Source organism: Ruditapes philippinarum, unplaced genomic scaffold (genome assembly GCF_026571515.1).
Source record: "Ruditapes philippinarum isolate M1 unplaced genomic scaffold, ASM2657151v2 ctg216_1_1_1_1, whole genome shotgun sequence".
NCBI lineage: Eukaryota > Metazoa > Mollusca > Bivalvia > Venerida > Veneridae > Ruditapes > Ruditapes philippinarum.
Window position 1 is genome coordinate 195,953 of NW_026866999.1, and position 27,180 is coordinate 223,132.

Sequence of the window (27,180 nt, forward strand, 5' to 3'; positions counted from 1 at the left end):
ATACAATGACTCAGGATTGTGAACATTAATGTAATATTATAAGCAATACCCTGAATACTAAATACCTTCTTTGCAGGTTGAAGACCTGCTCTGGACATAATTAGGTGCTGCCGGCCAGCCAGCCATGTTCACTCCTTCAAACTAGTGTATAGAAAATGCAATAACTCAACAAGGGCAACTTTGTCGCAATATACTCCCTTCACAGAAGCTTTTGACAGAGATGTGGGCATTATAGATATGCATATAGGAGATATGCTCTGCCAGGCAATATCTGGAAAATATCTGGATATATTATCATCTCTAGTGATTTTTTTATCTGAACTTTGACCCCTAAGTGTGACCTTGATCTTAGCCACAGGGACCTATATTTTGCGCTCGACACTCCACCTCACAATAATGAACATATGTGTCAAGTTCCCTCTATGCATGGAGAAGTTTCGCTCCGGACAAGCATTTTTCAATGACCTCTAAGTGTGACCTTAACCTTTGACCTAGAGGCCTGGTTCATGCCCACTACATGGCTTCTCATAGTGGTGAAGATTTCTATGAAGTTTTCATTAAAATTCCTCCATGGGTGTAGGAGATATGCTCTGGACAAAAATCGAAAGCCCCCCGTCCAGCTGCCTGCGAGGAGGGAAACTATAATACGACCTGTTTTTCAAACAGGCGTATAAAAAGGTAGATCTTGTATTTTACATATCTTTTGAGTACTTTTTCTTATCTAACTTCATGGAAAAATTAATATTTACTCTTAGTCTGCTAGCTGCAATTGAATGCATGTATATTGTACATATACTATGTGACAACAAGATCAGTCTGGATATTAATTTAATGCCATTACATCTTGGTCTGCACTGTCCGCTATTAAGTCTGAATATATCTAGAAATTATGAATGGTTTGCCCACATTCAGATATTTAGCATGGTAAAGGGTAAACATGTTGCATCAGTTTTTGTTTGTTTGTTAATTTACAATGCATGTTTCTGACAATATTATATAAGCTTATAATAATAGTAGCAGTAGTAATAATAATAATAAATTTTACAACTTTTTAAACTATTTATTCCAACAATTAACATGCTATGAAATAAATAGAGAAATCTTTATTCTGTATCAAAGTTAAATTGAACAAGATAAAACAGAGTAACTCTTTTCAAACAATAGCAATAAACAGTAAATCATATATGGTCCATTTAAATACTATCCATATACATGTATTCTAAATGCATTGATTTAATTGTAACAGTAAAACATATATGAGCCGCCTCATGACAAAACCAACATAATGGGTTTGCGACCAGCATTGATCCAGACCAGCCTGCACATCCGCGCAGTCTAATCAGGATCCATGCTGTTCGCTATCAGTTTCTCTACTTGTAGGGTTTGTAAGCAAACAGCATGGATCCTGATCAGACTGCGCGGGTGCGCAGGCTGGTCTGGATCCATGCTGGTCACAAACGCATTATGTTGGTTTTGTCATGACGCGGCACATATTGATATCATAAGTATAATTGGTCTTATGAATTGTAAGAACAAAGCAAAATTTACCAAATTAGCCATTACATGTATTAATATCAATACTATTATGGACATTGTGAAATAATTTCATTGTGATATTAAATACTCCAACTCTCTGATACCCTTGCTGTTATTGCTATATGTAGTAAGAGTTCTAAAATTTGAATAATATTATCAGCATTATTTTGTAAAACTATTATGGATATTGTAAAAATACTTTTTTTAGAGATATTAATATTCATAATAACAATAAAAGTCTTTAATTTGTATTACAATTACAATGTATAAAAGTAGGTTGGCAGTCCTGCATTTTTGAATTTTGGATTGACTGTTATGTTATTTGTATTTGTCCTTTTCTTTTGAACATTGATATGTATATGCCTAATGTATAAATCAAATCTTGAAATCTTGAGAATATTTGTTTTTGTGACTTCTTGTGAACATGCTATATATTATTCACATAAGGCATGTAAGGAAACTACAACAATTACACACAAGTAATTAAATAAAGTGAAAATATGAATATTTTCTCATTTACATGTAGATATAGCATGATTTATAATAAACCAAATTTTTGTTTTTGTTTTACTTGTGATATCCTGAAATGACATTCTGAGAATTGGCAAAATTTTACAATGTAGTTCATAATCCTAAAATTCGACCTTCTTTAGCACAACAGAAGAAAAATAAGATATGTTGGTAAAACAAAACAAGAGCCACCATCAGGCAGGGCCAGCGCTAGACTCGCTATTCAAACAGTTTAAACAAATTTTTTTAAAAAGAAAAAGAAAAAAAAAATGTTTTTGATTTCTTAATTTTAATAGGTCTGTATAGTCACACTTATTGTTTTGTCCAAGTATGAATCCTTTCCATAAATAAATGACAAAGTTAAGAAAATATAATTAAAATTTGATCATTTGACTGTCAAGGTCATTTAAAGGGTAAGGTCATATTTACATTCCACATGTCTAATGAAGGTCAAAGTCATTTATGAATAAGGTCGAAGGTTAGTCTGGTCTACTAAAAAGTCTTGTCCCAAGGGTTGTTGTGGCCAAGTATGAAGACAAAACACCAAAAACTTAAAAGTTATGATCAAGATAAAATTTGGGGATGCAATCGCATTGGAAATGCCTAAATGACTGTAACAATACCTCTATTTCTTTTTTTTATAAAACATTCCCTTAACAAGTCATAAAACTCAAAAATCTAGAGAATTTGTCCTTGAAGATCAATGTCATTAAAGCTGCATGACACTAGATGAGCCAAAAATATATCAAGAAAGTCAAACTTGAGAAAAATGTTCTAAGATTTTAAGAAAAGTCAAAAGATATAAGATTAAAAATTTACAAGTTATGTGTGATTAATGACTGATTTTGGAGAATTTATCAACATGTTTCTACTGTGTGACACACAATAATGGCTATTTTTACACATTTTGACCTCTTTTTAGGTAATTTTCATGGATTGTAAGTGCAATTTGCAATGGCTAAATACTTTCTTTGTTCATTTCACTGTATTTTACTTGTAAATACCTTTTTAAAATTTTTCATGAAAATAAGCATGAATCTGGAGGCATGCTGCTTTAAGAGGTCAATGATAGTATTTATATATGGATTTAAAAAGTATGAAGATTCTAGCTTACAGAAAGAACAAGTTATGACCAATATTAAAGCTGTTTGATGAGAGACAAACATGCAGGATAAAAACAATATGAACAGCTATTTAATCATTGAATGGAAATGACAAAAGTGTACATGTATTGTTTTTACAATTTAAAGGAAACCTTTTTATTTGTCAGGGTTTATAACACAAACATGAATAATAGAGCCATCAGATGATTGAAATGTTTGCGTTTTACCCGGAACTGTTTCTGGCTGCTGAATACTTGCCAGCTTCTCCGGACTGTCGACAATCGGTTTATCTGCAGATGTAATATTATTGTCACTGTATGCATCGTGTCTAACAGTTACGTACATATCTTGCATTTCTATTGTGTTAGTTTGGTAGCTATTTCCTTCTTGCATTTCAAACTGATATCCCTGTGGTATGCTGTTTTGATCACTATAAACCCGCAATTGCTTATCTTTCCTAGCACCACTGTCTGTATCGTGAAATTCAACAGTTTCCAAAATTTCTGGATCAGCATCAAGCATGCTTTTAATAACATCATTCTCAAACATTTGTATAACAGTTTTTGCCCTGTCATCACATTCAGCTACTGAACTACCTATCTCAATCTCAATAATGTTTTCATCATCAGTTATAACGCTGAGTGCATTATCCCCAACAGGATCCTCCATCATTGAAATTTTATTTGTCTTTGAAATTTCCTTTTTAGACTTAGAAACTTGATATCTACGGAATCTATTACCCGGTGCATGTAGGTCCTGCTTACCCTCCTCCTTGTCCAAATCTGTAAAATGCTCTTTCCTTGACTTATGATTATACATCTCCCTAAAAGTGGCAAATTTACTTTGACAAACTGAGCACTGGAATGGATTAACAGGGAGATGGATCTGAAAATGTTTGACAAGAGAAATATGATTTGGAAAATCTTTTGAGCAATAGTTACAAAATGTAAGCTGCTTTGCACCCAAGACCTTTGCGGATTTTGAGTAAGAATTCATATGTCTCTGAAGATCACCATGGGTTGTGTATCCTTTATTACAATATAGGCATTTTAAAGGTTTGACTTTGTCATGATGAACAACATGAGCTAATAGTGCTCCACGTTGCTTAAATTCTAATCCACAGTACTCACAAGTGTAAGTCTGCTGTGTATGAATTTCAGAATGTTCCTTTAAATGTGCTGCTGTTTTATACATTTTCAGGCATACTTTACACTGGTACTGCCGCAGACCTATATGAGAGCGACAATGTTTCCCAAAGTCCTGTTTATTATTGAATCCCATCTTACAAATTTTACACCGAAATCGTTTTGTTTCGTCTCTCGTATGCATCCGTCTCAAATGATTACAAATGTAACGCATTTTTGTAAATCCCTTTCCGCATAATTTACAGCTATAGGGTTGCTCTGACTGCTTGTCCACAGAGATGTATTCTTGCTTAACATATGCTAAACCAAGATTAAAATCAATGTTTGCCTGCTCAGATACTGTGATCTCAGTAACATTCCCGTAGTTAGCAGCAGAATCCTCGTTAACCAAATCAAAGTTAGTCTGCACTGAATCACCAAGTTTTCCACAATTGTGAGAATGAAGCGTCTGTTCGCGTCTACTAAGAAAAGTTGTATAACAACTTCTACACTTGAATGGCTTCCCATTCCTCACATCATGCTCCTTATACTGATGAGCCCTCAGTACATACCACGTACAGAAAACTGCCTTGCACTGGTCACACTTGACACTCCTTTTCCCATCAGGAACATTTTGTGTTGTGCAAATGTTACATGCACATGTGATCTCATTAATATGTTTGTCTACAAGATGTTTTTTCATATTTTTGCCCATTAAAGTTGTACCACAATACTGGCACAATGCTTTTATAGAAGAACATTCTCCAGTCTCATGCCATTTTAAATGTCGATCAAGTTTCGCAACACTGGAAAACCTGAAAATATGTTCAACTTTGATTAAATTAAACAAGAAAAGAAAATAATTTAACCAAAATGTGACCAAAAGGATGAATTAAGATAGCTTTATTTAGTCTGATCATATTTCATTGCTAATAAATTAATACATATAAATATATACAATCAATAGGTTTTTGGAATAATAAATAGCAAAAGATAGAAATTAGGGATTTACAGTCTCATGATATGCTTCTGTAGACCAGTACAATGTTTTCATAAGTAGTTTTTCTTATTCAAGTTCATTCAAGTTCATTAGTCATGCTGAACCTTTAAATTTCCATTTAAAACCTGAGCTGGATGGTATAAGATAACAGCTTTTATGAGTTTCAAATCTACCTGAGTTATACTCTATTTAATAACTGCACAAACTTACGTAACACCGCATATATAGCACATCTCGCCTGCTTTAGCATGGACCTCCATGTTGTGGCATTCCAGCTCGGGATGATTGGTGAAGCATATATTACAGAGAGTACAGGTTGGTTTATATTTGTTCATATGTAGAATAAGGTGATGTTTGAGACTTTTCTCATCCATAAACTGCTTACAACAAACTTCACAAGTTGATGATACAGTCGGCGAACCTAGGAATGTTCAAACAAACAAGTTTATTAAAGTCATCAAGTTTTATCTGGAAGATAAGTATTTACAATAGTCACTATAAATGTGTCTATTGGACACAGATGACCCAATAGTCACTTTCACTGTTTTGATATGGACACTGATTTGAAGCGGCATGTAACACATTTGAAAAGAAGTGCCATAAGTGCGCTGACAAGGACAAAAATCAAAGAACTACGGTATTTTAATATGCACAACGGTACTAGATGATAGTAACCTTATTTGAAGTTTGGATGAAATCCCTTGACATCTGCCTAATTTGCAGGCATTGTATATGCCTAGTTGACTAATTGTTTGTTTGTTAGTTTCATTTTACACCTTTTCCCAACAGTATTTCAGTCATATAGGCGGGTAGTTTCCTAACTATCTTTCTTTGAGAGTTACACCAGTACTAGACTACCTTCCTCTGCGCTAAACTACCAAAGCATCTCCCTGGGATCGAACCCACGACAGAGAGGTAACTGGATTAGCAGTCATCGACTCCAACCCCTCAACCACAAAGGCGGTTTTAGTTGCCTAAAGGCCTGCCCAATTTGCAATACCAACAATCTGACAAAGTTTTCTTTGTTTCGCTAATGTTAAAATAGATTAACTTTTGTGTTCCCTAATGTTAAAATAAATTAACTATCGGTATATCTGTTTTTTACGAATTTCAGCTATATATGTACATTTGTATATATATTTCATAAATGTAACAATACCATGTGTGTCATCTGATGATTTGTTCAGCTTGTACAACAACTCATTCAGCTTTTCAGGATGATTCTGATTAAAATGCTTTTCAAGATCAGAAAAGTCCCATAATTCCTTCTTGCACAATAGACAAATAATTATTTGACGAGTGTTACCTAAAATTATAAACAAAATTTCTTAAAATTATTTCAAACAACAACATAATGCATCTGACACCTTAAATGACATGACAAAGCAAAATTTTCTGGTTATAGACAATTATACAATGCAAGTTGTAAACTTACATCGACTTATAATTAAAACAAAAACAAAAACAGGAAAATTCATGAGAGAAAACATACATTTACTTACAAACCCTATGAAAATTAAACAACACAGAAGACTAAACAAGTAAACATATTCATATGCATTCATATCCAGTATTCAATATTAAATATTCATTTATATATGCAAATTGGATGAATGACTTATTGACTATCTAATTTGCAATTGCTTCCCTTAATTATTAGCCATTGGTTGACCTGGTTTACACAAAAGAACATATAGTTTGGTTTGTGATACTGTTGCTGAGTAACTGACCTAGCATTGAATAGAAAAGGCCAGCTAAATCTTTTACGGCTAATAAACGTAAAGGTTTTTTGTCAGGTATTCATAACTGTGACAATTAATTATTTTAAACATATCATCTTTAATGAACAACACAAAAAGCTTACTTTCAAAATGATTTAAATAAACAAGTATAAAATGCTATAAATATGTATCAGTAAAAGTTTTACAGCCAGTAAGGTACTTACATGAATCTGATATAAGATCTAACATTTTGTACATGGTTTCATATGCAATGATGGAGTCACTGTCTGTATGGCGTGTTTTCAAATGGCGCTGAAGTCCGTTCTTTGATCTGAATATATGTCCAGGTACACATGCAGTACAACGATACTTCTCTTTCTCATACTTTTCTTTCACACCTTCAACCTCTACATTCAGGATCTCGAACAGCGATTCCGAAATATGGGGATTTGAATGTGGTTCATTGACAGTGATATCCTTGTGATTGTTAAGAACATGCCTGAATGCAAAGGTCAGATTCACATCCTTATGATCACATAATTGGCACTGAAATGGATGGCTATCGTCCTTGTCCATCCTGATCCAAGAATCTGGGATTGTGTAAATGGAGTCTATATCTCCATGGCATTTACTATTATGTTCATTCATATGAGATTTAATTTCTTTCTTTATACCTGTTTTAAATTCACAAACTGGACATATATACATTCCACATGGTATAGCTGACTGAATAAATATTATTTCATAAAGTTCTTTCCCTCCTTGAAGTTCTTCACTATCTCTGTGTCTCGCAGAGGGTATACTATTGGTATGTTCTAACTGTTCTCCACATGAATCATTAACCACTTCATTTAGACTAACAGATTCAGTATTTTTGTCAATTTCTATTGTACGCATAGTAGCATGTTCAATACTTTTTTCTACAGTATTTTCTTCTATTCTACCCAAAGTTTCTGGTGTTTCTGAAAGTTCATTTTTCTTTCTTGCTAAAGACAAGTTTTCAATATCTTTAATAATCAACCTGGCTTTGTCTTTGCTGGCACTTTTGTTGACTAGTATACAGGATACCACATTAGTGCATATTTCATTGGAATGGAATCGTTTGATATGTTTGCTTAACTGGATCTTTTTTGTCGCGACAACATCACAATACGGACACATCACACATTCTAACTCTGACCATTTATCTGTCTTTATTTGCTGTGATGATAATGTGTTGTTAAGTTCAATTTCAAATACTTTATCTGGATAATGCTCCTGTAAATGCTTTTCAAGATTAGTTTTACCTATTTTGACTGATTGACAGTATGGACATATCACACTTACTGACTTCTCAAATTTTTCCATCCAGGCTCTCGGCAAGGTACACACTATTTTTTCTTTTCTGAACTTTCCTCTTTCACAAGTAGCCATATGATCTATCAATGATTGTTTCTTTTTGTATGCAACATCACATTTTGGGTTTGGACATTTGAAAGATTCCCAGTTATCTCCATCAATCAATTTTGTTTTGACCATCTCTTTAGTATTAACTTTAAAGTTTGTTATTTCAGGATGACACTGAACCACATGGTACCTAATGTATTCATAATTGTGAAGGTTTAATCCACAGAAAGGACATTCATACCTAACTGTGAATTTTTTACTGACTGCTGTCCCTTTATATTGCTCATTTACAGACCTTTTTACATGCCGACCTTTTACTTTTCTTAACCTTTCTTCAGTATCAATACCATCTTCTGTAACTGATACCTCAGAATCTGTATCACTGTTATCTGGCACAAAATCATCATCGGAATCTCCAAAACTTTCACTGTCCTTGTCATCAACACCATTCTCTATGTCTACAATATTTCTAGTACCTAGCTTACCATCTGAATTTTCAGATATTGCGCTTTCAGCATCTCTGTCAAAAGTCAACATATCAACAGTTAAAGGATGGCTATTTTTTGATATTGAGTTTTTATCATCTATCAGTACTTGTTCTGTGTCAGGAGTTTCTTTTGCTTTTGCATCTGTCCTTGGTGCTTTTAACTTTTGGTCTGGATGAAACACACTAAAATGCTTTGCCAAGGCCTTTTCAGTTTTAGCAACATGATTACAATATGCACATTTTCTTTCAGAAACTCCTTTGGTACATTTTTTCACCATTTTACCAGATGCAAGTAACTTTTGAGAATCTTTATCAGAATTGATGTTGTTTGGTTTTTTGACAGGTATTTCCTCAAAATCATCTTCCATCCACTTTGGTTGTTTCCTCTTTCGCTTTGGTTTGCTATATGCAATATTTGGTGCATGCCTTGCTTTAATATGCTCACAAATGTCTAGCATAGTGTGAAATGATTCTGGACAAGACGGGCAACGGAACACAATGAGAAGATCATTCTCTTGTTGTGACTGGTTCTCAGCTACCTCTGGATCCTGTTTTGGAATTAACAAATTCTCAATATTGTCTTGATGTGTATCTCTTACATGATTATTAAGGTTATGAACTTTGTCAAAATCTAAATCACAATATGGACAATGATTCTGGCTTGGAAGATCCTCTTCTTGAGCTATTTCAATATTTATGCAGTCAATGAGTGGTAATTGTGCTTTATTACAGTTATGTTTCTTTTCAAAATGTTTTTGTATATCCTTGACATATTGGATAGTGTAATGACAATATACACATTTAAAACTAACTTTGATATTATAGTTGCTATGTGTAGTGACTAAATGGTATATATACTTTATGCAGTCATTGAACATTTCATCACAACCTGCACATTTTACAGTGTCTTTGCTACATCTACTAATTTCTCTTTTATTTACTTTTCCTCTACTTTCAATATTTCTTCTGGTACCTTTTTTGGAATAATTTTTCTTAAGTTCAACTAAAGGATTCCTCTTCTTTTTCATAAAACTTTCTTTCGCATTTGCTGTATCAAGTGTCTTGTTAACTTTTCTCTCGAACTTGTTCTCAATTCTAATGGGAATTACTGAAGTTTCTGGCAATTTTTTATGCTGTTTTAGTAAATGTTTCTTCACTATGGAAGAGAATTTCGAAACTGCATTACAGGAAGAACACATGCTTAAATATGTGTACTTGTTTTTCACTTTAAGGCACATCTTGGTAACTTGTTGTTTTATTTTCTTTCTTTTTTCCCAGCAGCAATGTCTTTTCCGTCTCTTTTTTTTTTTTACTTATAGTAGTAAACAAATCTTTCTTCAACAATGACCACGTACTGCAGAATAATGCAAATGAAGTCATGCAGCTGTGCTGTAAGACATGTAGTTTAACATCACAAGTCTGAAATAGAGAGAACAATATATTAGATAAAAAAACTATATCAATTTACAATTTAATACCTCATTGATATAAATTTGATACCTTTGATGTCAAAAATTCAAAATAAAGCTAAATGTAGAAATAAATAAATCGACAACATACACTTGGTCCTGGTGCTAACTCGACACTTAATTCCAGTTTCACAAATATGATATTCAGTGTATACTCAAAAATACAAATTGTAATATAATGTTTAACCACACTCAATTAACATATCATTGATAAAATCATTTTAGTGACATTTTGGTAAGGTACGCACAAGAATTGTGTATGATTAAGAAAAACTTCATGCCAGCATTATAAATCTAAATCACTAATCAGTAATAACTAAATTTTAAAATTAGTGTTCTCAAAATTTTTGGTATTTTGACCAAAAAACACAATTTAAATGTAAAACTTGAAATAACTTATAACAAAAAGCAAGAGCAATGTTGTGCAACTATTTGTAATTAGTTGATGTATACAGGTACATAAGTTAATGTTATTTCTTCTTAACCTTTTCCCTATATAAGCGTGTTTCGACGGCTTTTTGCCCCCCCCTTTTGAGGCCTCAAACAGTGAAAAAATGCCCTATTTAAGCCCCAAACACTGTTTTTCGTTTGAAAAATGTTGTTAAAAAAAGTGACCACTTTTCGGCGCCGTCCCCCATCCAAATATGACATCAGGGGGTTGCCAGAAGGGGGATGTGCCCCCTTCTGTTAGGGGGGTTTGAAGGGGGGCGAAGTCCACCTCATCTCCAAGAACATTTTGGACATGTGACAGGCTAAAAATGGCCTCAGGTCGATCTTAGGGTAACTAGTAACCGACGCTGAAAAGCCTTTTACTCTATCTCAATTCATTGAGAAGTTGCAGCACTTTGAAATCAGTTTTGATGGAAAAAAACAATGCAAAATAGTGATTTTTGGCAATTTTGAGACGTCCCCTCGTTGCCATGGTAACAGGAAATTTACTATTGAGCATGCTGTTACAGAGGCTATAGTGTAGTCAACATTTGTGCCAAGTTTCATTAGTATTGAAGCATTTTTCACAGTTTCATAGCAGTTTGAACTTGTTACAGGAGGCTTTTCAATGTAAACGGCCATTTTTCGCAATATGCTCATGGGGTAAAAGGTTAAAACAATACTTGAATTTTCAAAGATGTTCATTAAAGCACATTTACATTATAACTTAGTTTAATTTGTAAAACAATGCACTCCGATACTGTAACTAACAAATGCAGTTTTTTTTTTTAACCATTTATTCTTGTCTCATTAGCAGTGAAACCAAGCATAAATCTGAATAAAATTTAAATGCTTTATATATAAAGGGCAAGTCCACCTTTATTTTAGTGTCTTGACTATCTTTTGTTTTGGTTTGCTATATGTAACATTTTGGACATGCCTCACTATAATATGCTCAAAAATATCTAAAAAAAGTATGAAATGATTCTAGACCTAATTTATGTTTATGCACTAATGAAGGCTACAAAACATAACATTTGCATTTAACATTAAGTAACTAGCGTACTAGTACTACTACACATGGTGTAGGTGTGCCCATTTTTCCCCCAACAAGACATCAGGTGTGAAGCTGCAATTGTTATCACTATACAAATTGCAAAGTATAACTTTTTGGGACCCGTGTTGGAGTCATTAAGCTATAATTTTTACATGTTTGAAAAGCTACTTGTCGAGAATTGAATATCTTACTGTAATACATGTAAATAACACCTGACCTCATGCAACTGTTTCTAAACCATTTTAAAGGTTATTTATTTGTGTGACAGATTTCAAGATTTGCTCTTTAAAGGGTATAGATCTATATCTTATGAAATTTTTTAATAAAATTTAGCAGCAGTAAAATTATATTGGTTCCATTATAATATGGTTGATTCCCAAAAGAGTTGAAACATAGACAGGGATGTCATTAAGACTTGTTGAAGAAGGTTAGTTTTGACTTTGAGGCGGTCATTTTTGATTTCATTATATATGACAAAGAGTGTTTTGTTGGTTTTGAGGCAACCCAAAATACATTTGAGACAGTCAGTTTGGCCTCCAGCCGCCTCTTAATGACAACCCTGATAGAATGTCTCTGTCATTTAATACACATGAATAATGTACATAAACAGAATAAAATGTTCCGGAACAAAATATTTTTTGCTATTATAAGTAAGGTTTTATCTGTTTAGCAATGATTTTGTGCATGTATATAGTAATATACACCATTCGTTTTTAAGGCATAAACTACCATATTAATTTCATACTTGTAAGCATTTTGGAAGTTACTTTTTTAAAATTCAAACAATAATCAGATATATAGCTTTGTACACTTTAAGACGTGCTAGTCAAATTGTGAAATCATGTCCCTCATTCCCCACATGACATAAGATGAACACAAATGTTTTGGGATCAGACTTTTCTGGTGTAAATCAAAAGATTATCAAATTATCTTCCAGATCAATCAGTATAAACATTTATATATCAAAATCAATATTTATTTAAATCAAAAGTGAATTTTGCGTCCTGATCAAGCAATATAAGAGGAGTTCCCAGTTCTACATTGAGTGCTTATAAAGCTGGTACACAAACGGTGTACATACTCTCTTTCGACTACTTGCTCATTGTATCATAATCATAATTTCACCGTGTGCTAGCTGCCTTCAAGGACTCATTTAAAAGATATTTTTTCAAGCACTCATTTAAAAGATATTTTATGTGTAATAAAAGTATTACCAAGATACACAGTGTTGTGGTTTAATTAGTTTTCCACACTTTCCTATTCTATATAATGAATTCTAACTTTTTGAATTTGGTGGGCAGATTGGGTCTCCTGGAACTTGATGATTTTGCTACAAGTTTAGTTGTGATAAGAGTGTGAGTCCCTGCTCAAAAAGCGAAATAAGAGCACAAACATAAGGTAAGCTTCAGCGATTTTTTCCTCTACTTTGGGAATGGTGCCGGTACCAGACTGATTGGGACAAAATGCGTTATTTTGACTTAAATTGGGAATTTTTTTATGCATTCTTTCAGCTACAAATAAGATTAGTCATCATGAATAAAGATAGCTAACAGCTTCCACTGTCCAGGTAGAACTATTGAGTGGTAATTTATATGAATATGTTGGATTTAAATGATTTCAGAGAAATCAGTTGGCCTTGTGGGAATTTTCTATTGGGAACAGTACCGTTTTAGGGTAATAGTTATATAAAGAAAAAAAACACTGAGCTTAGTAATCTTTACTCCTATTTGAAACTTGATGGTAGAGGTTTGTGAAAGGAAGTGGCTAGCCGTACGGGCCCGTACGGCTAGAACTTTTGGCTAGCCGTATGTGAGTCACGTACAGCTAGCCAGGACACACTGTAAAGGCTAGCCGTACAGCGCTTTTCAGAATCAAATCAATGTGAACATGAATGCGTTATTTTATTCCAATAAACAGAGATTTGTCAAAGAAACAATATTAATTTCTAAAGTTTACTTTTTTATATGTTCGTACATTTTGTTTGAAAGAAATCAAACTTCAAATTTAAATTAAAAAAAACCTTTGTCATCTTCATTTTTCATTGATCGGTGATGTGTTATTCATTGCTTGCACATGTTAAAAGACTGATTTGTTAAAATAGACAATTGTTTAGATTATTTTGTTTCTATTTGTCATTTGTACATTTGATTAAGCGATTGATATTATCTTGAACATAATATAGAACTCTCACTTTTCCTATAATTTTGTACTGTATGTATTCTAAGTTATCAATAAAGATATTTTGTAAACAAAGCTAATTAATATTATCTTGAACATAATATAGAACTCTCACTTTTCCTATAATTTTGTACTGTATGTATTCTAAGTTATCAATAAAGATATTTTGTAAACAAAGCTAATTATTATTGTTAGTTGTTAATAAAGAATAACAGATATATAAGTTATTCGCAATAATCTAGGCAAAATAGCTTAACTAAAGTGATTATCAATATGATAAAATTAGATAATTAGGGTTTCACAGAAGATGCAAACTTTCATATTGTCCACTGTCAGTAATTGAGGCAAGTAGCAGAACCCTTTAACAATTATTTTCGGCGCATTTTCAAGGTCTGTACAACTTTATATATCGACAATATACATATTGTTTCAATTATCGAAAAAATAAAAAAAACATTTAAAAAGATGCATTTAAGCACATACTGTAAAGATGCATAAGAGCACAAATAATGATTTTAGTTGGTTCGTATATTTTGTTATCAAAATGGTCGAAAAAATAAAAAAAGTAAACATTCGAAATTGATATTGTTTCTTTGACAAATATCAGTATATGTGCATAAAATAACGCATTAATCATCAACACTGATTTGATTCTCAAAAGTGCCACGTACGGCTAGCCAATACAGTGTGTTTTGGCTAGCTGTACGTGACTCACAACCAGTTTAATCATTGTAAAAGATAAACCATTCGTGTTTATATGTTTACAGATTTATGCTACAGAGTTTACAGCAGTGTATCACGTTGGGGGGGGGGGGGGCAGGATCTGACCCCCTTGGCCCTAGCATCTGTGAGGATGAATAGTTTTGAGGTCGAAACGTATTGGAGTCTAAAACGTGCATACCTGTGCATTTGATGATTAAATTTGCAATGAAATAAGTGTAATACAATTAATTCAATATAATTTCAGATTACCGACCTCTTATTCATAGACAACAGAGTCGTTTTACACTAAAATCATAGTTTTGTTGAATAATATTAATTTTCTGCTTTAATGTTGTTGTTGTTCTAAATATCTAACCCAAAGATACTTTTAAGGTCGAAAGAAAATGAAACGCCCGAAAGAACATGGGCGCTACAATAATTCATATATTGACTACAGATCATCAAATACAAATGGATTTTTTGTATTCATCAAATTTATATTCCATCCAAATTAAAAAAAGCATAGTAGTGTTGCAATATAACCCACAATTCAATTTTGCAATGATCCAACAGGGTCTTTCAAATAGAATTTAATACTCATTGATTTGTATGAAGGTGAAGAATATGTGGCAGTAACACACCAGACTTGGTATCAGATATATTATATTTGTATATCTATTATGTTCCGCTTATTTTCTAATATCAAATTATATTATGTAAGCTAGCTTACTTATATATATATATATGAAGTAGCCGGTCAATATTGTCCAACTAGCTTAATCACACTTAGTTAGTGGTAGGCCTAATTGTTCAGCTAGCTTAATTACATGAAATGGAAATTGTCCATCATGATTTAAGATTACTGGTCCTAATTGTCCAACCGGCTTAATAACAAAATGGTTCTAATTGTTCATGTTGCTTAATTGCATAAATGTAGTGGTTCTTATTGCCCAGCCAGCTTAATTACATAATGTAAGTGGTTCTTATTATCTAGCTAGCTTTAAATTGCATAAAATGGTCCTTGTTGTTCAGTTGGCTTACATAAGGTAAGTGGTTCTTATTGTCCAGCTAGCTTACATTAAGTATATATCCAGCTTACTTAATTATGTAATATTATAGTGGTTCTTGTTGTCCAGCTTGCTTAATCAAATGAAGTAAGTGTTTCTGTCCAGAGTTAGCTGGATGACATGAAGTTAGAGGTTCTAATCGGGACAAAGTAAAAGGTTCTATTTGTCTAGCTAGCTTATAAGTACATGAAGTGTTTCCAATTGTTCTGCTTTGTTAAATAAAGTAAGTTGTTTAAATTGTTTAGCTGGCTCACATGAAGTAATTAAGTGGTGCACCAGGGTGCCTGATTGTGGCTCATCATCATGTATGCTATAGGCATCATTGATATATTACTGTGTGTGAATATTTATTGCATGCCTGAATATGAAGTTGAAGAAACAACATGTATAGAATTTAAAAACTTAATTTGTCAACTTATTAAAAAAGTATGCCATATTTGCTTATGTGGCAGTCAGTTAAAATATCAACCCATTGATACAGGCCTACATTAGTTTTGATTTACAATGTTTAATAAGCGATGAAATGTAACTGGAAGGAGGAGCACCTAAAGTCTTTCTAAACACTTCAGTTGGTTAAGTGGCCACATTACTTTGGCAGTGGCGGCTTCACATACAGGAAATATTAACCTAGCAACCATACAGGATATGTTAGTATCTATCAGTTCAATATCTACATGTATCAGTTCAGCAAACTCAAGATATACCATCATTTTCTGCAATCTAATTCCTAAGCCTTGAAGCTGCAGAACATGTTAATAATGATGTAAAATAGACAGTAATACCATTGTTGTTTGAAAGATAAATAGCAAATATTATTTAACACAAGGACTTTATTAAATTAACAGGAGTAATATCATAAACAAATATCAATGCCATTATTAAACAGTTCTAATATAGAAATACATAAACGCTGGTTTAATAAAATATGACTATGTACAAGAATACAAACAAAATTACCAAAATACCAAATAATGAAATGAATGGAAGAAAAGTCACAAGTTCTGCCATATAGCACTTCTACCATACTTTACAATGCATCTTTATCATTATTTTGAGGTAGATAGCAGCAATAAGCTAAATATATATATATATGATACAAATTTATCCAGAGCAACATCATTATATCATACACATTAATAAATTAACAAACATTTTGTCTACTCTCATTTTTGGATAGGATAGCTTTTGTCCAGAGGTTTTTTGTTGGTATCTGAAGACTGTCAAGTACATTTAAAGAATATAGAGAGGAAAAGGTTAACTTGGACTGACGGATAAGCACTTGTTTAGTAGAATAAAAGTACATGTAATTAAAATTTCAATAGTAAAAACTTTCCAAGATGTATAAAAATCCAGACAGTAATTTTACTAAATAAATAGAAAAAAAACTGAATAATAAATAATTGAATGTACGCTGTGGTTGGTCTTATTGGAATCATACTAAATAAATAGAAAATTGTAGTAACATGTTTTTGAATTATAATTATCTTTAGAGAAGAAATTAAAGCAGTTAAATTTTCAGTACAAAACCTAGCCATAAATCATTTCAAGTCAACTCCCTGCAAATAAATAAGTCTTTGATGAAAATTATTGAACTATCATTAAGATACATTTTATGACTATATAGCTCATCTTTAACATAAATTTAACTAATAACTATGCTTATTGATCAGTTAATATCAATGTTTAGCACCCATGTGGTACCCATATGCATATTTTGATCCAAGAGATTTATTACAAATTTTACAAAACCATTTTTCATTCCCATCAGCATCAACATGTTTGTTTTCTTTATGCCGTCGTAGAAGAGTTTTCGTTTTAAAACCTTCACCACATAACTCACAAATTTCATTTCTCTCTTTAGTGTGTACCACTTTTATATGTTCTTTTACGTAATATTTGGACTTGAATTGTACACCACATTCAGGACATTCATACCGTTCTTCAACTCTTTCAGACTCATCCATACTTTCCAAATTATGCTTCTCAAGATGCCGTTTCAAACTGGCCTTTTTACTAAATGACTGTCCGCATATGTCACATATATGGTCACCCCCTTCATCTTTCACAACTGGTGAACGAAGCTTCATTCCAGTGTGTTCTAATCCTTTATGTCTACGTAGATCAACATGCGTCTTAAACACTTTGTCGCATTTGTCACAAGGAATTTCATTGTCAGAATGAAGTCTGCTCCAATGCAGCACTAACTGTGTTTTAGTGACGAATGCTGCTGAGCAACTGGTACACTTGAAAGGTTTGTCACCAGTATGTAAACGCATATGTTCTTGAAGATGTCCTGGCTGAATAAACTTCTTACCACATACTTTACATTCATGATTCCTTTCACCTGTGTGAGTATACAAATGCCTCTTTAACTCGTTTTTTGTCACAAACCTTTTCGGGCAATAGTTACAATTATGTATTCTAGCACTCATTGGTGCATGTCTTCGTATATGATTCTTCAAATTCTTAAATGATCCAATTTTTACTCCGCAATGAAGGCAAATGAATTTTTTCTCCTGCTGGCTGTAGGTATATATGTTATCTGAAAAGAACATGATTTCCTGGTCCTTTTCCTTCATTTCTGCATAATTCGCATCAAGAAGCTCTTCTTTAATGAAACGTGACTCATCAATTTGATATTCAACAAGAGTTTCTTCCCCTTCAACAAATCCATCAGCAGATCTGCTGTCTTGACCATGCTCGAAGTTTGAAGCATCACTAACAGCTACCTGACTCCTCACTATGTTTGTTTCACTATAATCTACCATAGGAGCAGTAGCAGGAATGGTTATAATATCTTCACGAATATTAACTTCTTGTGTCATTGTATGAGCCACAAGATTATCTTCATTGCCTATACTTTGAAGTCCATGTTCAGTTGTATACACACGAGCTTCATCCCTTGATGTTTCATTCATAGGCTCTATATTACCTGTCAGGTGCTTGGCTAATTGACTTCTTCTGATCAAATCTTCTTGACTTTCCTGAGTTTCTTCACTTAGGGCATCTTGAGGATGAATTGTGATAACAGAATTTCCAAAATTAGATTCTGCTAATGAAAAATCTGGATTTTGTATGTTTTCAACAGATGTGCTTCCCAAAGGGTTTGTTACAAAAATTTGTTGATCATTTGTAACATGAATGCTTTGATTACTTGTGACAAAACTTGTCATCTGAATTTCATTTGATGCTAAATGTTCAACTTCAGCTGTTTCATCTGCTTGATTTATCTGTTCAGTAGCAAGTTCAGTCTCAGGTAAATGGTTTGTTCCAATTTGTTCCTCAACAGCAGGTATATGTATTATACTACCTGTATCTGTTTCAGCTGCATGTTTTATACCCTCTGCTATAGTGGAATCAACAACAATTTGAGTTCCTGTTAGAGCTTTTTCACTTGTTCCTTCATACAGAGTCCCATTCGTTTCATTAGATTCCATGTTCAACCCTATACTTATAGAATCTTGAATGACTGTTACAGAATTATTAGTACCATTATTTAGCTCATCAACTGTTCCTTCAGCAACAACCTCTTCAGTTTTTATACTTTGATCATCAGGTAGACAAACATAAATAACTGAACCATCCTCGCTTTGATATGCCATTACCTGTTCATTGTTATCACCTGAAGCATTTTGAGAAACTAGAGAAACAAGCTCTTCCATGTTGGTTGGAATTGATCTACCGGCTAGACTAATGGTCTGATTGTCATGCATTACATATTGAGCTTCTTCATTAGTTATTGCTGTTGAAGAATCATTCTCAATCTCTGGCATGCAATCATAATCTTCATCGTCAGAATCTCTTTGTTCACTAACTTCTCTCATTTGACCCATTTTTTCTCTACCATTTACAGGTTCTTTTATGACAATACTCTGTTTACTCAAATTAGCTAACACTTCATCATCTGCATCAAGCATAGTCTTTATTATTTCATCTTCTTCTTGGTGAAAATTTTTCTTAGTGGTGTAATACTCTGACTCGGCAAAACCAGACAGCTCTGTTAGTTGTTTAGCAATTGATAGCAGTTCTTCATGCTCTGGCTCGTTTTCTTGCACACGAACAACTTGCTCTTGGTCAAAGTTTTCAATTATCACCTCCACTGGTTTCACACTAGCTTCCCCCTCTGAATATGCTTCTGGCTGATTAACATAAATAGTTTCAGTAGTTGGCTGATTTGTTTTGTAAACTATTTCTGGACCAGAAGACTTAATAGAATTTTTCTTTACTCTAAATTTTCTTCCTCGTTTATTTAGATCGTTCACTCCCTCTTGAATTTCTTCAGGCAACAAATGCTCTTCTTTGACTTTGTGGAAATACATGGCAACAAAATTGGCAAACTTTTCTTTGCAAGTTTTGCACTGAAATGGTTTTTCAGGATTATGAGTATCAATATGTTTCAACAGCATTGGATAATGAGGGAAAGTTTCTTCACAAATATGGCATGGGTAACTCTTTTCTGCCACATCCATTTGGTCTTTGTTGTACTTTTGCATGTGTCTTGACAGTTCACCACGTGTAGTGAAGCCTTTCTGACAATACATACATTTAAATGGTTTAAGGGTATCGTGAAACACCACATGGGATGTAAGGCCACCACGCTGTTTGAATTCGGAGTTGCAAAAAAGACATTTAAACTCTTTGGAATTTGTATGTACACGATAATGATCTCTAAGGTTAGCTTGCTGCTTGAACGCTTTATCACAATATCGACATTTATACGGACGAAAGTCAGAATGTGACCGAGAGTGCTTTCTAAACTCAGTTAGCCTTACAAAACCAGAACCACACACTTTACATCTATATGGTTGATCTTCATCACGAACGTGGGCACGCCTAATGTGCAGCTTGATATATTTTGCTCTCGAGAAGCTTCGGCCACAAAGCAAACATTTGTATGGATTCTCCGCACCCTTTTCAAAGACAAGTAATTCTTTAATGACAGCATTCAAACTAGCATCACTCAACCTTGGCAAATACTGTTTTCCCTCATCTTGACCAATGTGAATCACGTGTGTCGAAGGATCACTATTATTATAAGTGCTAGTACTACGACTAACAGAAGGTGCAGAACTTTGATCAGAAGATTTCTTTTTGTGATGCTCATGACAATGTATATCTTTCAATCGCTTTGTTAAGAAGTACTGCGGACAAGCATCGCAGGAGAACACCTTGGATTTCGTCTCGTCTGCATGGGTAAGTTTGCCATGAATGAACACCATCGGTTTTTGACAAAATGCTTGCTTACAAATTTGGCATCTGTAACAGTTTTCACCAGGCATTACTTGCCCTAAAGTACAAATAGCACACTGACAGTTCATGATATCTTGATGACCTTGGAACACATGCCTGTTAAACATCCTAGTAGACACACCTTGTTCACAATATTGACAGGTTACATAGGCTGATTGATCTTCATCATGAATCTTTATATGCTTCTTTAAATTGGCTCTTGTGTACCTAAAACAATAGGGGAAAATATATTTTAATTTTTTATACTTTACATTTTTTTGATTTTAGTTTTTTTTACTGATATCTTTGTTAAATATTTTTCTGTGTATCAGGATCAACATAACAATAATCTATGACCCCTCATTTCTTACAAAAACATTTTATTGGTCTTTTGCTGACTATGAGAAATTTTACAACCAAATTTGCCAGCTTTAGACCTTTATCTCTTTAAGGTACTATATTGAGTAAAAAGACTATATTAGCTATGATGTATTGACCTCTATAACAATAAAAGTGTGTTTAAGGGTTATTTTACAGTTTACAGACATCAAACCCTTTAAAAAGCAGTAGGAAAAATTATTCTCCATATGAAAAATGAGTACTGTTTCTAGCATTGAAACCTGTCAAAATTTACTATAAAATATTCCAAAACTTAACCAGCATATTTCAAATTTTCAAAAAACACTATTCATATTTTTACAATTTTATCTTGGGATGTTTTAACAAAATGATTTGTCCATAATTTGATAAACATGACATATGTATGAAAATAAAATAAAACATTCCCAGATACAATCAAGGACACACTAATGACTAAATGTTAGCATTACACTATAAGTGAGTCAATGAAAAAGTAAATTTTTTAATTGTAAACGCTTTACACTTTGGATATATGATAAAAGGAATATTATATTCATATAGATTTAATAGTGTTTTTATTGAAGGATTCCATATTAAAAGTGAATTTATTGAATGAGTTGAATACTTCAATAAATTTAGTATTAAACCTACACTCATACAATTTCCTGTATATAAGCTTTATATACAATGTTCCAATTAAAGAGTGGCTGTGTAGCCGAGTGTTTAATGCATCAGACCAGTAATGTAAGGATTGCTGGACCAGTGGGTTCAAACCCCATCAGGGGCAAGCAATTGCTTCTGTGAGCAAGAAGCTACATTCATTGCTTAAAGCCTAGGTCACAAATAAGAAAATGCCGCCGGGCGGCGTCTGTTTCTCCAAAAAATCGCAATATCGGCCGGCGTCCGTCCGGCGGCAGTGACTATCGGACGGCAGCAGCTGAAAATTTTGCTCATCGGGCGGGCGCCTTCGAGTTTTAAGTAATACTTAAAAGCTAACAGCGGCCGGACGATAATTTTTGGGGTCACTGAGTTTATCATCAAGCGGACATCGTTCGGTCGCCGGGCGGCGACCGGGCGATGATTTTTTTGATCGGGCGATTTTTTGTTCTACTAAAACAGCGTCCGATTTAAAAGGCGTCCGGGCGGACATCGGCCGGGCCCCGCCCGGTGCCTGAATAGAGACAAGTAGTCAAACGATTATCGCCCGGTACCCGGACGATTCATGTACAGGCACCGGGCGGTCATCGTTTTGTCATCCGGCGACCGGGCTGCTTGTGTTTGTTGTAATTTCAGCTTGAAGAAGTTGTAATTGCCTCAAAAATATATTTGTGAATTTCTTTTGAATACTAGTAAACATGAATTTTTTCTTCAATGTCCATGCGAATGTCTGATTGATTTTCGCCTTCTACGGCCTCGATACTGGTCGTTGGTGACTCGTTGTCAACAACACGGACCAACTCCTTGGCCTTCCCTTGGCTTTGGCAGCTGACTTCTTTGCTGGCATAATTACAACTAGCTGATTTATCTAGGATGTCATTAAATGTAAAGTCATTGTCGCCCGGCGCCCGCGCGGCAACCGTCCGATTCACTTTTTAATCGCACAGGCGCCGTACGGACATCGGGCGGCGACCGCCTGATCCGTTCAATTCTTTCTGTAAAATCTACTCGGCAAAAATCGCCCGACGACTGTTTCATTCATGACCACGCAAGGTCTCAGATTTAAAATCGCCCAGCGTCCACGACATCAAAAAATCTGCCGATTTTATGAAAATCGTTTAATCGGACGGCGGCCGTTTTATTTGTGACCTAGGCATAATACTGGTTGGTTCCAGGAAGGGATTTGAGAGTGTTTCAATAAACTTACAACAAACTGAAGCTTCCAACACAAACTAAAATAAATTTGTTAAAAAAACTAAACACTTACAGATTTCCACAAATATCACACATCTCCAGCTTGTCAAAGTGGAACGTTTCAATGTGAGCATCCCTGAGTGACCCAGTCTGGAACTGCTCACCACATGTGCCACATTGATACTTTACAGGCCGCCATTTCTTATGTAGGTCAACATGTTGCTTCAATATATCCTTGTTCTTAAATGTTCGTAAACAAATCTCACACCTGGCTGAACCAGCTGCACCTACAAAAGATTTTTAATTTTCTTAAATATTTAAAGCCAAGAAGTGGTATTACTTATAAAATTTAAAATATTGCTTTTAGGCCCCTTGTCAAACAACTGTTCCATGTCAGGGTAATAAGTGTTCCAGGTTTCAATTTGATAATTTGAAAATGTATAAATCACTACATATAGTGTAGTATTTTACTGAAATCATGAAAATAATGTATGCAAAAGGAAATTACATGTATATAAATGGTACCCGAAGTTATATTAATATCATATGGTTTGAAGTCTGAGGACAGAATGTCACCTGTTGCAAATTACTTTATGTGTTATTCTGTTTAGAGTGACAACAATTGGTATGGTCATCTGAACTGGTAAAATATTATTTTTGTTTAAATCAAACAAAACATTATTAAGGAAAGAAAAAAATCATAAATTGCTTATTTGTTGTTGTAAATCATATTTTGTTTAACAAAGCCTGTTTAGTGGTGTCAGACAACAAATCACATCAATTTAATATATTACAGGGAGGAAATCACTGAAGGACTTGACTGAAAGATTAGCATAGTTATTTGTCCGTATATTACATTTAAAGTATAAGCAATGTTGTAATCAGATATCAATATATCCACCAAAATCAGAGTTGGTTTGCATTTAAAGTCAAACCGATAGTGTTAAAATTATACTGCTATGTTTTAGCTGTCCTGGTGTATTAAGACCTCAAGTACCAATCCATTATGCATTATTTCAGGTATGGTTGGGTACCGAGTAGAACCACCAACCTTCCCTAGGCTGGATCCTTAAGCTGGCCAAAAAGCTTTATCACATGAAATAATCTAAAGTATTAACCACAGCAGTTTGGGCATGTTGTTCAAAGCCAACATCCTTAACAACTCGGTGACAGAGGCAGTGACAGCTATTATTCAGGCAGTTGTTTAATTACTTTAATGGGTTTAAGAAGTCATTCAAAAGATGCAAAGTTCAGTCATGCAATAAAGCATATAATACTCACCATATGTTGAGAAAGTTGTATTTCCCAATATTGGTATCTTTAGACTGTGTCTGTTGCTATAGTGATTCTGTAGTACCTTATGGAACTTGCAACTGAAAAAGAGAAATCCATGGTGTTGTTATTTTACTTGAATTACTTTACTGTAAAATGTCCATAGCACTATAATTTAAGCCAATAATACATGTAGGCTAGCTTGACAGCATCCTAACTTGAAAGAATTCTACATTCTCTACAAGATTCAAACACTTTATAACACAACTTTAATTCATTCAGCCACATTTCTTTTAATTTTTAACACCAGCATCACTAAGGCCATATGTGATTTTCCAGGTGTGGAAGACATGTTTTGCAAACACAAGTAAAATTTTACTTTTTGTTTCGCTTGTTTGTTGGTTTTTATGTCGCATCTACACAGTATAGGTCATATGGCAACTTCCCAGCTTTACTGGCGAAGGAAGGCCTCTGGTGCCCCTCTGAACATTATTTTAGACACAAACAGGCACCTGATTAGAACCACCAATGTTCGATAAGCTAGCTGGATAGCTTCCTCACATTAAAGAATCCAGTCCGTCAAATTCGAACCCACAGTGGTAAAGGGTAGGTGGTTTGAAGTCAACAACCTTAACCACTCTGCTAGAGACAAGGCTTTTGGACCTCAGTGAAGCTCCTTGAAGTCATATCAGAGCTATAAAAGTGATAAAAAATATATAATTCTTTACTTATAATATTACTAATGATGAATTATTTCAGGCATAATAACCACTAATGTACATGTATAACAACCACTTTTAGTAAGCCAGGTGGATACTTCTTCACTTGACGGAACTAAACTTCCCGTCCCCGACTTGAACCGACAGCTGTGAAGAGAAGTATGAAATCAACTTCCATATTAATTCAGACATTTTGAAATAATTGAAATATGTAGGATACATGATAGGATACATGATAAATTAATTTTGAATGGTTTACCTGAAATTACATCCAGCAATAGTACATTGCAACATCAGTCTATGCACATAGTGCCTATGATATCGGATCTTGTGATGTAAACGTAACAGTAATGTTGGAAATGACAAGCTACATTTGTTACATGGAAACCTGAAAAAAATCAATGATAACAATGATAGAAGCTGTCTGAACCATGGAAAAACATTCCTATGCCGATTCTGCAAAGCAATGTCAGTCTCTAATCCATGCCACTGACTCAGTGTTTTCTCCCCCAGTCTTTGACTTTATGCCATGTGACTGACTCAATGTTTTCTCCCCCAGTCTTTGACTTTATGTCATGTGACTGACTCAGTGTTTTCTCCCCCAGTCTTTGACTTTATGTCATGTGACTGACTCAGTGTTTTCTCCCCCAGTCTTTGACTTTATGCCATGTGACTGACTCAATGTTTTCTTCCAGTATGAATGGGTTTGAATTCTGAAAATTAGCAGCATAATGCCATTATTTGCAAATATAGTCCTACTTTATACTGTTAAAATTTACCTATTTATTGGGGGGAAAAAGTTAAAATTCCTTTCTGTGGAAAATGCTTGGATTAATAATTAATGCCTTTTTAAACTAAGTTCTCTGTCCATCATATTTTTAAGTCACTGACAATTTGTCAATAACTATAATTTGACAATTTGAATTTTGATTACACAATTGTGAAAAAAATACTTTTTTGTTTTTTGCAGTTTCTAGAATCTATCTCTGCCCTAAAACTTTGAGAAAACAAAAACACTGACTTTCCTTAGACTCTATACACATATTCTCTTTCTGGCAAGTCATCACTCTCCAATAAGTGTGTGAAGTTTCAACCCATATTCCCTTCAGTATTTTCTGAGATACCAACTTAAAAATTAACCAAAGTGTGACGCCAATGCTGACACCAACACAAGTGCAAATATTATTATAGCTCTTCCTATTCTTTGAAAAGCTGGAAGTCAAAATGCAAATAAAACAAGGGTGCCATAGTCACAAAATACGCCCGTTTACGAAAGCTTTAGATGGAGATGGGGGCATTATGGATAAGTGTTATCTAGCAAGCAAGTTTTTATTCTTGGCACTGTGTTGTTAAATGAACCTTAAAACAAATCAGTAGGGAAGATATGCACAGGATGTGTGACCTTGACCTTGGTCGCAGGGACCTGAATTTTATGCACGGCACTCAGCCTCACAATGATGAACATTTGTGCCAAATTATATTGAAATCCCTCTATGCATGTAGAAGTTTTGCTCCAGACAAGCGTTTTTCTATGAGCTCTAACTGTGACCTTCACCTTTGACCTAGAGACTTGGTTCATGTGCAGGGCACTACGTCTCATGGTGGTGAACAATTCTATAAAGTAACATTAAAATTCCTCCATGCATGTAGAAAATATGCTCCGGACAACATCTGGATATTTAATCATCTCCAGTGACCTTGACCTTGCAAATATTAACCTAAATTAAATGTGTCACACCTGTAGTCATGATAGTTACCATTTGTGCTACAATCCATCAATAAATGATGACTAAATGGTCCCTATACACATTTTATCTGAACTTTGACCTCTATGTGTAACCTTGACTTTGGTCGCAGGGATCTGAATTTTGCGTGCGACACTCAGCCTCACAATGGTGAACATTTGTGCCAAGTTATATTGAAATCCCCCTATGAATGTAGAAGTTTTGCTCCGGACAAGCGTTTTTCAATGAGCTCTAA

General features: G+C 34.1%; 1 protein-coding gene across 1 annotated transcript in view; it reads right to left on the reverse strand.

Annotated features, from left to right (window-relative positions):
* Window positions 1–1,021: 1,021 nt before the first annotated feature.
* The window catches only part of LOC132734450 (uncharacterized), a 39,209-nt gene continuing 13,050 nt past the window's right edge, over window positions 1,022–27,180 (reverse strand). Inside the window, exons 7-14 of the mRNA XM_060721192.1 lie at window positions 25,460–25,588; window positions 24,491–24,582; window positions 23,283–23,496; window positions 17,448–21,226; window positions 7,219–10,179; window positions 6,433–6,579; window positions 5,484–5,694; window positions 1,022–5,088 (exon numbers count right to left, since the gene is read on the reverse strand). Coding sequence (XP_060577175.1) covers window positions 3,306–5,088; window positions 5,484–5,694; window positions 6,433–6,579; window positions 7,219–10,179; window positions 17,448–21,226; window positions 23,283–23,496; window positions 24,491–24,582; window positions 25,460–25,588 — 9,316 coding nt within the window. The 3' untranslated portion in view covers window positions 1,022–3,305. The remainder of the gene's footprint in view (window positions 5,089–5,483; window positions 5,695–6,432; window positions 6,580–7,218; window positions 10,180–17,447; window positions 21,227–23,282; window positions 23,497–24,490; window positions 24,583–25,459; window positions 25,589–27,180) is intronic.